The 13,195-nt window shown below is 35.9% G+C and overlaps 3 protein-coding genes across 5 annotated transcripts; 1 reads left to right on the forward strand and 2 right to left on the reverse strand.

The window, feature by feature from the left end:
* The first annotated feature begins 2,514 nt into the window (after positions 1 to 2,514).
* Positions 2,515 to 6,779, forward strand: LOC113307927 (double-stranded RNA-binding protein 1-like). 3 transcript variants are annotated; one of them, XM_026556396.1, is made up of 8 exons: positions 2,515 to 2,954; positions 3,231 to 3,338; positions 3,432 to 3,515; positions 4,479 to 4,720; positions 4,824 to 5,043; positions 5,473 to 5,628; positions 6,125 to 6,214; positions 6,365 to 6,779. In XM_026556396.1, the coding sequence occupies exons 1-8, from the start codon at positions 2,675 to 2,677 to the stop codon at positions 6,604 to 6,606; spliced, it is 1,422 nt and encodes a 473-aa protein (XP_026412181.1). In that variant the 5' UTR covers positions 2,515 to 2,674; the 3' UTR covers positions 6,607 to 6,779. The 3 variants fall into 3 exon arrangements, with proteins under 3 accessions (XP_026412181.1, XP_026412180.1, XP_026412182.1); XM_026556395.1 differs by having other exon boundaries at positions 6,125 to 6,779; XM_026556397.1 differs by lacking the exons at positions 2,515 to 2,954; positions 3,231 to 3,338; positions 3,432 to 3,515 and adding an exon at positions 4,191 to 4,292 and having other exon boundaries at positions 6,125 to 6,779.
* A 1,901-nt stretch (positions 6,780 to 8,680) lies between these two features.
* On the reverse strand, positions 8,681 to 9,659 carry LOC113313612 (inactive protein RESTRICTED TEV MOVEMENT 2-like). The gene is made up of 2 exons (XM_026562405.1): positions 9,479 to 9,659; positions 8,681 to 9,338 (listed from the first exon to the last, which is right to left on the reverse strand). Exons 1-2 carry the CDS (start codon positions 9,633 to 9,635, stop codon positions 8,716 to 8,718), a joined length of 780 nt encoding a protein of 259 aa, XP_026418190.1. The 5' UTR covers positions 9,636 to 9,659; the 3' UTR covers positions 8,681 to 8,715.
* An 87-nt stretch (positions 9,660 to 9,746) lies between these two features.
* LOC113313611 (inactive protein RESTRICTED TEV MOVEMENT 2-like) lies at positions 9,747 to 11,487 on the reverse strand. Its single transcript, XM_026562403.1, has 2 exons — positions 11,187 to 11,487; positions 9,747 to 11,090 (listed from the first exon to the last, which is right to left on the reverse strand). Exons 1-2 carry the CDS (start codon positions 11,290 to 11,292, stop codon positions 9,937 to 9,939), a joined length of 1,260 nt encoding a protein of 419 aa, XP_026418188.1. The 5' UTR covers positions 11,293 to 11,487; the 3' UTR covers positions 9,747 to 9,936.
* Positions 11,488 to 13,195: the final 1,708 nt, after the last annotated feature.

The raw sequence follows: 13,195 nt of genomic DNA on the forward strand, positions 1-13,195 counted from the left end.
CCCAACCTCCTTCATGTATCTCCGGCGTTCTTGTTGCTGACGCTGTTTCGTTTGTAATCTTTTTTGTTTTCGGCTTTTCGCATGCTAAAAAAAATAAAAAATTGGTGTATATAAATGTTATGGAACATAATCACCAACAAACATATATGTATAAGAAGATACGATGAATATGCCGGAATCAACATAAAATAGGATTGAGGTAATGGCCGAATTAATGCGACAAATAATTTGTGAACATATAGTTCGCAGAAGATTCGGGAACGCTAACAAATTGTGAATATGATCCGGGTTGTAAAAATGCATCTAAAATGCGCGTGCTTGGATAGTTCGCGTGTAATTCACAAACCATCCGCGAACTTATTAACCTGGCTAATTTTGGGCCTATGGTGATTATTTGGGGCCTATGGATTTCTTCATCCACCCAATAAAGAATGATAAGGGGTGTCTAAAGTGTATTAAAATAGTAGATTACCCTTATACATTCTTAATAATTCCTAAAACAAATTCTAAAATCTAAATCATTTCTATTAACAATCTTCAATCAAAAATTAAAGCCAAATTCATCAAAATAAAAAACTAAAACCTAATCACAAACAACAATTCAATTCTCTATTTTTTTGGTTTTTGAAAAAAAACTTCGACGACAAACAAATTCGAGAGATTCAGTTAACTCCCTTTAATCCGTTTCTTTAGAGAAACTCAACAATGATTTAATCATGAATCTCTGAAATTTCTTCATCTAATTTTCAGAAAAATCAACCCAAAATCGGTTTATGTGTGCACTAGAATAAACCGATTGTAGTTGATGTTACCAGGAATCGGTTTTTGGTGTACACATACATAAACCGATTATGGGTTGATATGATGAACATCAACCACAATCGGTTTATGCTAATGCACACATAAACCGATTCTGAGTCCAAGTTTGGATTTGTAGAGAAATCAAGAATCGGTCTTTATGTGCCTCACATATATACCGATTATGTGAAATATCAAGTCTTCTGTATGTTTTTGTTGCTGGAATCAGATTACGTGAAAGACCACATAAACCGATTCTGGTTAACCAATTTTTTTCTTCTAGTTAATACTCGATCACAAAATGAGTATAAAATCATACTCGGTTTTAGTTCGAGTACAAGTGAAAATAGTGTTATACCTGAATTCAAAATGCGTATAATTTTGCACCCAATTTGAAAATGAGTATAATTTTATAGTCGAATTGAAAACGAGTATGACTTCTCAAACAATTTGAAAATGAGTATGAAATCATACCTTAACTCGAGTATATGTATGGAGTATAATAAATGTTAGTTGTATTTGATGTTTAACAACACATAATTTCCTGATCAAAAAGAAAAAAATTACCAGAATGGGTTTATGTTCATGTCCATATAAACCGATTCTGGATAATCGGTTGATTTTCATGTCTGTATAAACCGATTCTGGGTAAAAGAAAATTTCAAAAAATTTATGTATGTTTTTGAGATTACAATCGGTTGATACTAATGTCAACATAAGCGATTCTTGGTTGGTTCTTAAAAAAAATTCAAAATTTTAATTTTTTTCATGTTTTGATGACTCATTAACACAAATTAATTTCACATCTAATACGATTTTTTACTACTAATCAACTAAATTAACGCTAAGTAATCAAGGATAGATTAGCCATTAACTAAAATAATTGGATAAAGATTTTTTAGAGATTACTTCTTAATGACCCTTTTTGTTTTTTACTCATATGCCCCAAGTAATCACCATAAGGCCCCAAATTAACCAGGCTTATTAACTAGGGTCTTGACACAATTTATTGTTACACCAAATAGGTTGCCATGGTCATGGTACATACTACATACACCAAAGACCACCAAACAATCCAATGAGTTGCACATATCTCAATGTATTCATCTACCTAGTCTGTAAAATCTTAAATCAACTCCACATTTATCTACACACATACGGTTGTCATGTCCAAGGTAGTCAATTTCGGATTTCGGATTGTCTCGGTCGACACCGAGATACTGGTACAACTTTGTCTCGGGGAAATTCCGTTTTAGAATCTCGGTAAAATTTCGGTTTCATATTTTATATCCTCGTATCGATAATCACTTAAAAGAAACATAGTATTAGTAAATCTGGTTGTTCACCTTCCTCATCATCAACACCAAATAATAATTTTAGCTCAAGAAATTCAAACACAACAACAAGCAATAATACTAGTGAGTGAATTAATCTTTTTAATTTTTGTACGTGAGATTAGTCCACTCAATTTAAAAAGAAAAAAAAAATCCGGCCAAGACAAATCAATTCCGACCGAAAAACGCGTTTCCGGCCAAAATTTTCGCAAAGATTTCGTCCGATCAAAATTAACAAAATCGTGTCTTCTTGGACCGAAATCCGAAATTTCGCCGAAATTTCGGCCGAAATGACCGAAATCGACTACATAGGTCATGTCACATAAATTTTGTAACTTTCTTTTTAACTTTAACCAGACTCTTCCAGTATTCCTCCACATTACTTACATGCACATATTCTTTCTCTCTCACTACAAAAACGGAAATTCTCACTCCCTTCTTCTCTTTTTCTCTCCGCACTCAAAATTTATTAGTTTCTCTTGAGTTAAAGAATTGAACACTAGAGAGAAATACAAAGAGAGATTCACAGAGGAGAGAAAACAATGTATAAGTCAAGGCTTCAAGAACTTTGTCATCACAAATTATGGGGTTTACCTAACTATACATCCACAAGAGATGGACCTGATCACAATCCTAGATTCAAAGCTTCTGTATTAATCAATGGCGTATCTTTTGATACACCTGATTTTTGTAAATCTTCCAAAGAAGCTCAAAATGAAGCTGCTAAACTTGCTTATCATCATTTTGCTTCTTCCGATCCTCTTTATCGCCCTAAAATCATACTCAGAGATTCTCCTACTTCTCCGTTGTCTTCCTCACCTGGTACCTTTCTTAAACCCTAAAAACTCAAATTTCTTTAATACATTTCTAAAACTATTTTTTTTTCTTTTTTTGAAAATTAAGTTTGTTTTAAAAGAGGTGAAAATTATTAGTAGTACAAAATTCTTGGTTGATTATTTTAAAACGAAATTTAATTTTAGGTTTTTTCTACATTTCCGCCGATTATGTTGCAGAATGTGTCTCAAATTTGACATCGGATTATGTTGAGCATGTCGATGATTCTTGGGGGGAAATAACCATTTTTGGAATGTTTTGCAGCTTCTTCAACTACAAGCAATGGGGTCAAATCTAATGCTTCTAGGGAAGTAGTATTGCCACAACAAAATCAAGAACAAAGGAAGTCTGTGAAAGATGGATGTGTTGTAGGTATGAAAATTAGTGAGGAATTTTTAAGTTCAGATGTATGCATGTGATGTATAAGATTTTTTTTTGATCTTTTGCTTCTGATTGTTTTTTCAGGTTCTTCAAGGGCACAGTCACAACCTAATCATGAACTAAAAAGCAATTCTGTTAAAGGTGGAGAAGTCTCCGCTATCAAAGATGGTAGGAAGATTTAGTGTAGACATTGTTTTGTTTACATTTATTTGCTTGGTTCTTGCACCTTGTTTGATCGTAAATGTTCTGGATTGCTACTTAGTCAACCTTGTGGATAGTCAACCAATTATGGGTGTCAATGCTAATTACTATAGACGATATAAGATTTTAACCTCTGTGTTTAAGTACTGGTAGCTTGATACTGTTTATGTGATGTCCTGGTTGTGTGTAATGTTTCACCCCCATGCATCTCAAAGATAATAGAGTCTTTTGGTTGTTCCTTTTAGGGGCTTTTAAAGGGTAAATATCCTTACTTTTAACAGATACCATATTCCATAGGCTAGTTGCCATTTTCCCAAACAAATCTTGTAGCAAGAGATTCATTTATGAATATATAGTTTGGTGTTTAAGAATTAAGATCTCGTGGGCTATAAGAAGCTGGTGTGAGGTTAGCTTCATTCATTCGGCTATCCTCATTCTTCTAGCACCACCAAGTTCAAAACTGTTTGACCTGGTCGTGCACATGCAGGTCTTTTCTGCTGTACTTAAGGTTTCTTGTTCCCCCAACTTACTTGACCGGTTGGTAACGGCTTTATACTTTGTTGAGATATTTCTTGGATTCCTGTAAAATTGTGAAATAAATATTGATAATGTTTCATTGCTTAACTCATATGGAAAAAGATTCATGGCTCTACACCCTGTCTTGCTTAAAATTTAGATACTTCATGCTTCTAATAATAAGGGATTTCGCCTTGAAATTATTAACTTCAAATCAACAAATAAAAGGTGTATCAGAATAGGGGGATCTCTCATTTTTAAATCTAGGCCACCAGTTTCTCTCATTCTCTAGGACTCACCACTTTTTTCTTTCTTTCTCTGTTTTGTTTGTATTAGTTTTCGTTCCTGGTGTCTGACTATTTAGTGAATGTTTGTATGTCCTATCTTATAACGGGTTTTCTGGTTTCCCAACAGACTTGCAATATTTGCACAAGAGCCAGCTGCAAATTTACGCTCAGAAGAGAAACCTCAGTTTGCCCATTTATTCTTGTGTACGTGAGGGTCCTCCTCATAACACACACTTTAAAGCTATTGTTACAGTTGATGGACAAACCTTTGAGAGCCCTGAGTTTTTTCGCACACTAAAGGAAGCAGAACATGCCGCTTCAAGAGTTGCTTTGACATCGTTGATGCGTGACGGTAACAGTATTCTAGAGGCAAGGAATCTGATTCCACTATTGCAATTGAACTTGCTGCTTATATGGTTCTTCGTAAATCCTCATGATCATGGGCTTTGATATTTGTTATCCAATGTATCAGGAAGAGTCAGGTTTCTACAAGAACTTTTTACAGGAATTCCTTCGGAAAGAAGGTCTTCCCTTGCCAACTTATAAGACAAAATCTTGTGGCTCACCTCATCTACCAACATTCCAGTCGACCGTGGAAGTAGGTACTGATGTTTTTGAAGGTATAGCAGCCAGGACCAAGAAACAGGCAGAGATGAATGCGGCAAAAGTTGCGTATTCTCATCTTAAGGAGTGTGAGTAATTTCGTTTTCCCATTATCTCCCTCATTTCACTTTTCTGAGTCCTGAAGTTTTGCTTTCTAAATGTTGTTGCCCCACCAGAAACCATTGATTTTCAATGTCTTGTTGCCAAAGTTCGTGTGATGCATTTTCTTTTCTTTTTTTGTGTGGGTTCTCGTGGATAACCCTATTTTACTTGCTTTAGTCCTGCCTAAACAGAAAAGCTGTATCCCTGTGTCTTCAAAATTGAATTGCTATAATGGCATCCACCTGAGTGTTAAATTTTCTCATTTTAGTTTTAATGCACGCCTCAATTGTTAGAAGGACAGGGGCTTTCCATGTTTATTTTAAATGTAGCAGAGCCTAGTCCTTATCTCCTATTGATTTCATATGACTTACTTTTTGGTTGGCAAGTTAAATAGATAAGATGCTTTCTCTTGGCAGATAAATTGAATGGAAGTACGAGCTCTCAAGCGAAGGATGCTTTTCGGTGCAATTCTTCTAACTCAATCCCGTCCTTGAATCTGGAGTTGCAACTGAATGTCAAATCAGAAGGTCCTCTTTCTACATCATCCGAGGAGCATAAAATAGCACAGAAAGGTAACCTCTTTCTACACCAAGCTCCAGTTTTGGTTTATGCTAATTTATGAGTGTCTGCATGGGTGTGCTAAATCAAGTAAGGCTGATATCAGAATATTCTGTGTGATTCAACCTTTAGTTGATGAATTGTTGTTGCTACACACTACATATGATAGGTAACTGGACAGTAGTTAACATGCGTGGCCCACGTGCCTTTATGTGATTATTTATCACCAGAACTCGAAGCACTGTATTGAATAGTTTTGCATTGTTTTAAATGATTTATGCTGTGGCCTAACTTGGAGCCGAGTTTAAGGCTGATTTGGGCGAAACATTCAGTCATTCAACCACTCTACGCGTATACAGTGAACACATTGCAGTAGGCTTTTACATCTGATTAGTATTATATCCCTCTGAAGATGATCTTTTGTCAAATTAGCCGTAGATATATTTACAAGAGTACTATTTGACACTGTGTTAGATTGCTTATACACTATCTTCATGGTATGCAAGACAGGTAGCTGTGAGGATGCTAATTTGTCCAAGCCAGTCGTAGATGAGGGACAATTCCGTAATCATCCCTCAGTTGCTTCTTCCTTCAAGCCAGGTATTACTTCAACTATGAGGAGCAAGGAATCTGACGAGATATATGCACGTCTGCGTGATCCATTACCTTCATCTCTTTCCTCAACCGGTGATTATGCGTCATCGTCACTTTCACCTGATGATATTGAGCAATCATCACTTTCCTCTGCAGATGATAATGAGCCATCATTGTGCACCATGGTTTCCCAGTTTGCTGATCTATCCACAGCTGCATCAAATATGAGCACAATGTTCCCCACTGAGATGAGGAGTTCATTACTGTGCAACAGAGTTAGGGTGTACCCACGAAAGCCAGACATGGTGTTTCCGGAGGGTGTTACGGTGATGCCCATTAGCGATGACCAATGGGTTGCTGTGAGCTTGGATATTCCGAGCCAACAAGTAACTACTTAGATAGTCAAGAGTCAACATCATGTCTTTCCTATGGTCGATTGCTGTGAGCTTGGTTAAAAAGAAAACAGATCATGATCTTTTGCTAAAGAATATAGTAATACTAACATTTAGAGTAGCATATGTTATACAAAACAGTACTTCGATAATTCAACACTTGAATCTTTTTATGGACACATCAATTCTTTACATTCAGAAAAGCTTGATATAGTTACAAAGGAAGACATTGACTCGGCTACGGAAAAGGCTTTCCTTTTTTCTTGTGTAATTGGTCACAAAGAAGAAGGAAGTCCTCTTAGTTTGTCGAGATTCAATGCTATATTGTTAAGTTATGAGCCGGAAACAGCTGCCAGCTACCATCATACAACTTTGGATGATGAGTCGAAGTGGAATGTGATGCATATCTTCCTCAATTGAGAGCTGCAGTTGTAGGTTCAAAAGATCAAGTTTAAAAACTTGCAAGTGGAATGTACCCACCTCACTTTTGTCTTTTTCTCTTTGTTGTATCAGCTAAAGTGAACTTTGAAGTCTCCCATGCGTGTTGGCACCACAAGACTGATTTTTCCCTATGGGTTTGCCGGCCTTTAAACTAAATCTTTGCCGACTAAGAAAACCCGGCAGTGTGTCAAACGGATGTAAGATTCTTGAGTCGGCCTTTTTCTAAAAAATATTTCTAATTTCTTGTACTGCCATTGGTAACTCCTTAATGCTGCCGCTAATATGCCGCCTTAGCCACTGTTCTTGAGATAATTGCTCAAATGGCTTCTTCCAAGCAATATTTCATAGGCCTTGCGCTCATAGTACTTGTGGTATATTTTCCCGCTACCACTTCTGCAACCAAATATATCATAGGAGACGATAGCCGGTGGACAATCAAGTTTGATTATCAAGCTTGGGCCAGCAACAAAGAGTTTCACGTTGGAGATGAGCTCGGTAATTAACCATTCTATCAAAGTTAATTTTATTTAGAATACTATACTACTTTCATAAACATTGCTCAGGTCATTTAATCGGCATTCAACTTTTCATGAGTTCGGTTAACATTTAGTTAGAGTTTCATTTCATTTAATATGTCAACTATTAATTGCAGTGTTTATGTACCCTCCCGGAGCTCATAGCGTGCTTAAAGTTAACGGTACCGGCTTCAAGGAATGCATCAAGCCACCAGTAAGTGAAGCTTTAACTACTGGAATGGATGTGATTACCCTTAGTACACCAGGAAGAAAATGGTACATTTGTGGTGTTGGACAGCATTGTGAAGTTGGAGGATAAAAACTTTTCATCACTGTATTGCCAGAACTATCAGGGCCAGCAGCAGCACCATCCCCAGTAAGTTCCGGACATGGAGTTGCGAGCACTTGGTTTCAAATCTCCGCTGCAACAATTCTCGCAATTGTTATGGTTCTTAAAGTTTAATCTACTCCATTTTATTTGATTTGGCGATGTGTGCTTTTTTCCTTTTTCTTGTTCCTAGCATGAACACAAGCTCAAGATTTGTTTTAGCATTATTTTGCTATAATTTCTTATCGTTTCATCATTTGTATCAAGATTCATCATTGGTGTTGAAGCAAAATTTTGGTTCAGTTTAATTACTTACTTTCGTAGCTCATTTTTGAATTTTGTTTTAAAAACATATAAAAAACACAAAATTGGTTAAAAAGAACAAAATCAACAATTCCTCGGAGAAAAGGACAGTTCATCCTAACCATTTTCAAATACTTTTTCTTATTTTTAATTTACATCAGGATGCGTCCAGTTTCATCCTTGCTATTTTTTAAGTTTAAATCAGGATGAATCCAGTTTTATTCTTGTTATTTTTTTTGGTATCCATTTCACCCATAATAATTTTTACTCGTCCATTTGAGTCATGTTTTAAAAATATTTGGACAAATGACCCATTTTCCGTATAAAAAACCAAGGCAAACTTGCAATTGATTATTACGTAAATTTCCTTTCGTCAGTAAAAGGAAGTTCAAAAGGCAAATTTCACCATTAAAAATAAGATAATTTCACCATCAACACATCAAAATGTAAATCCAAAAAAACTAAACCCGCTCAAAAAATTTGCAACTTTTCCATAATAATCCAACTAAGCTGCATATGAATTTTGCTTCATGTTGCACAAGACACAAGCATCAGAATGACAAAACCAGCCGCACACATGTTCAGAACCAGCTCATATTGACTTACTGCATATTCAGTCATATCATCTGTTTCAAGTATCTTACTCGCAATAGCATATTCCTCAGCAAAATCATTCTGACTCATTGCATCTTCAATCTCGTCTTGCTTCATCTCTTTGACGCCATCAACATAATCCTTCCCTTGATTTTGAAAATGTTCTGCATCTTTCTCTGTTTCATCAGTGATCGACTTTGCATCGTCAGTCATATTAGTGATGGTGGAATTAGTAGAACTTTCTTTGTTCTTTTCAACTTCACTGATACTATCAGCAATCACTTCAAAAGTAAAAAAATTCTTCTCCTCTTCTTTCAGGGAATCATCATCAACAATTTCAGCACTAGTAGTATCACTAGTAACAATTTTCTTTGGCAATGTAATACGAAGAAACCCATCATCGAAACTTGCTCGAATTTCATCAGTGAGGCAATTTTCCGGAGTCAAGTAATCCTTTTTAAAACTACTCCACTTCTTATTTCCCATGAGCCTTTCACCACTGACTTCCAAGGTAGTGTTATTGCTAAACTTGATCCTTATATCTTCCTTCTTGAACCCTGTTCACACAATTTAAGCAACAAAAAAAAAAAACCAATTCAAATCAAAGATGAATTATGAATTTGAGTTACGGGTTTTAACTTATAATACAGATTATGGACCAAGTAAAAAGTACTAGAAAAAAAGAGAGAAGACAAACCAGGAAGTTGAAGCTTGATCTGGTCATATTTTTCTTTCTGTACCAACGTTTCGGATGGTTGAACAATCTCGTAAACTCTAAAGGTGCTCTTAGTGAAATCCATATTTTTACTCGATTTGTTCTTCTTTTGTAAGATACAAGAAGCTAGTTTTTTCATGCCAAGAAAATTTCCATACTGAAAAAAGTTCTGCTAGGCAACATATATATAGTGCTGCTCTGTTTGAATTCTTAGCGCTTTTTTCTTGTTGGTCTAACTTCATTTCCAACATTTACAATAACCAAGGAGTTTTTCCATTAAATTCTGTTCTCATTTCCAATGTTTCATAAGAATATACTACATTGGTTCAACTTCAAATTCATTTACTCATCAAATGAAGAGTAAATTTATTTATTTTGCACAATTATTGATAGTATACATTTATATATAGCATTGACTTCTTTTGTTTAAGTCAATTCGTTTATTCCAAGTGGATTGACTTGAAACTCCATGTAACATAAACCCCGAGTGCGACCACGACAAGACTTGCCACTGCCATGTTCACCACCAAATCTGATCTACTAATCTCACCATCATTGGTAGATGGATTCTTCTTTTTCTTCATTTCCATCATAAATCCTTCGAATTTATGTTTATAATTTTCCATCATTGACGTCATATTCATTCCTCCTCCAGTAGCACCACCACTTTGACGGCGATAATCACTCATCTTCTGTATTAATTCATCCTTTTTCTTCTTTAGTTTTCCAACAACAGCACCGTCGCCGCCGTGAACGTAATTCTCTATCTCGTCTTCTTTCTTGCCCTTCCCAGCATGCTCATGCTCATGCCCATGCCCATGCTTATGCTCATCATCAGAATCATCATCAGAACTAGTATTATTACTACTACTGCTGCCACTAGCACTACTACTACTAGTCCAATTTTTCTTCTCCTCTGCATTATGGTGATGATGATGATGCTCAGTTTTCGTTGTCTTCCTGTCTTCATAATCATGAGCTGGGTTTTTTCTTGGTAATAAAGCTTCTGCATTTGTTCCAGCTGGCATCTGAGCCAGCACTTGAGGTTTTGGTGTCGGTAAAATTGGCTCGGGGACCGGTTTCTGATTTGGTGGAGCTACTGGTTTCATGGGCGAAAAATTTGCCTCATCAGCTGGTTTCCGACATGGTGGAGCCACCGGTTTGTTTGGTGAAACTCTTGCCTCAGTAGCTAGCTTCTGGCTCGGTGGAGCTACCATTGGTGGTGGTGGGTGTGGTGGTGGAAGTTTCGGTGATTCAGTAGAAGTCGGTTTGTGATCATGAGTTGGTGTTGTGGTAGTAGTTTTCGGGGTAGGATTAGCTGATGTTGGAGGTGCTACTTGATCAGATGGACGAGAAGTAGACGTAACATTTACTGCAGGTGTAGGAGGTTGACCAGTTGTTGTTTTTGGCATGATAATATTAAGGACTTCATTCTCAAATTTTGCTCGTATTTCACCGGTTTTACAGTTTGCAGGGGTTCGAAAATCCTTTCGAAATTGACTCCATTTGTTACTAACTCCTAGAGGTCTTTCTCCGGTGATTTTCAATGTTCCAAAACTATCAATTTGTACCTTTATTTGTTCCTTCCTGTAACCTGCATGCATTCATTTCAAACCAAAACTAAATTTTGAAAATTTGCAAATTGAATAGATTAATGCATAATGGAGACTAGAAAGAGAAGAGGACATACCAGGAAGAGTCAAGGAGAGGGTATCAGAGCTGTCTTCGTGTTTAAGAGAGGACAACGGTTGAAATTCCTCGTAAACTCGAAATGGAATGGAGAGCCCTCTATCCATTTTGCGCTGAAATGAAGTTTGGTTGATATGTTCGTATAACGTTTATGCTCAATCTGTAAGATGAATAAAGAGAGACAGATGCTGAGATGAAAATGAAAGGAAGCTACGAGTCCGTTTATATAGATATGAAAACACATTATTGATGAAGAGTGCATGGAGCTAATTGTTCACTGTACATTAGAATTCCTTTGAAAAGAGACATTCTTTATTGAATAATTAGGGTTTTCTAAATGTCTGATGAGTTGTTTTATTGAATTCTTAGTCTCTTCCTAGAGAAGATGATATATGTCTTTCTTTGCGGTTTTAGTGATATAGGTTATTCTTTGCTTCATAATACTGAGCTATCTCTTTATATTCTTTCGAACAAAATATATTAGTACTTTAGCAGTACAATTTTTAATCATCTTTCCCATTATAAACCGTTTGAGCTTTTTTGCTTTTTTGGTTTAAGTATTGTCTTACTTTCGTGTCAAGGAAAGTTAAATCAGTGATGGAGTACAAAAATGAGAAGTTTTCATGATTTTTGTTATAGGGAAAGCTAAAACGTTTAGGGGTAAGTTGATTATAGTCAAACAACATTGATTTTGGGTCAATGTGGGTGGATCTAAAAATTCTTTAAAACCCTCTAATTACGCGTTAGCTTTCCCATTCTCACCAAATATTCTGTGATATTTTTTTAAGAGTTTTGATATGATTAAAGATGAGTGAGAACTTTCACGAATATATATAGCTACTAGGGTACTTTGATGACAGTTCAACCGAGTACGGAAAAGAATCCATGGACCTTCATAACTAATCCGTGAAAACAAAAAATCGTTTCTAGGTATTTCTCCCGGTTGTCGTAAACGTTGTTCATAATCACCGTAACTTCTCAAGCCATCACTAGAAACACCACTTGAAATAGATACAGATACATATTCATACAAAGGAGATACGCTATGATGTAGATCAACAAATATTCTTTAATCATTTGATTGTGCTGAGAGTACTTAATATGATGGTTTACATTAACTGATAACAAGATATGAAGAGATTTGTTAACTGCAGAAAAAGAATGAATTAGATATCAGATTTGAAGAGCCAAAACTAATTAATGGTGAAAGCCATATTGGTCTGTTAGACACTAGCGGTGGTGATAACCATGGTGGAAAGATAAAAACAACAACAACAACAAACCGTTTATATTTCACCCCTGTTAACTATAAGTCTGATCCCCTGGACCACAAGTCATCTTTCCCCCTAAACATTTTAGCTTTCCCTATAACAAAAATCCTTATTTAGCTACGAGACATGTTCCAAGTTTGTAGAGGACATTTTTCTGTGTTATATTCATGGAATTTTCAAGATACATCCATGGATATGGTGATCTAAATGCCGAGGAAGTGGAGTGTCACGCTGTTCTGGAAGGTGTCCAATGGGTTGTATCCCATCAACTGCAGCATATCATAATAAAAATAGACTCGCAGAATATTATTTCAGCAATAACGGTGACTGCTCTAGTTTGTATTGGCAGAATCACATTATTATTCAGGATATCAAATTTTATTTATGTTGTTTTAGTGATTGGAAATGTAGGCACGTCGTTAGAGAGTGTAATAAGCTTGCAGATATGTTGGCTAAACATGCCAGAAAGTATGTAGTCTCTAGCACTTGGAACTCTAATCCTCCAGCCTTCTTAATAGAAAGATTAATGGAGGATAAATCAGATGTAACTCTTTCATCAATCCCTTAATGAAATTTTCTCTTAGTATCAAAAAAATATATTAAAAAAGCAGACCATCACCAACAACAGGGTAACAATCTGAAGTAAGGAAAAAAAAACATAAACAACTCAACTATAGTAGAGCCGAAGGAAAGGGAAAAAAAATATCACCAAAATCAAAATTAGCTAAGATGTACTAGT

The sequence above is a fragment of the Papaver somniferum genome, chromosome 9 (genome assembly GCF_003573695.1).
Source record: "Papaver somniferum cultivar HN1 chromosome 9, ASM357369v1, whole genome shotgun sequence".
Lineage (NCBI taxonomy): Eukaryota > Viridiplantae > Streptophyta > Magnoliopsida > Ranunculales > Papaveraceae > Papaver > Papaver somniferum.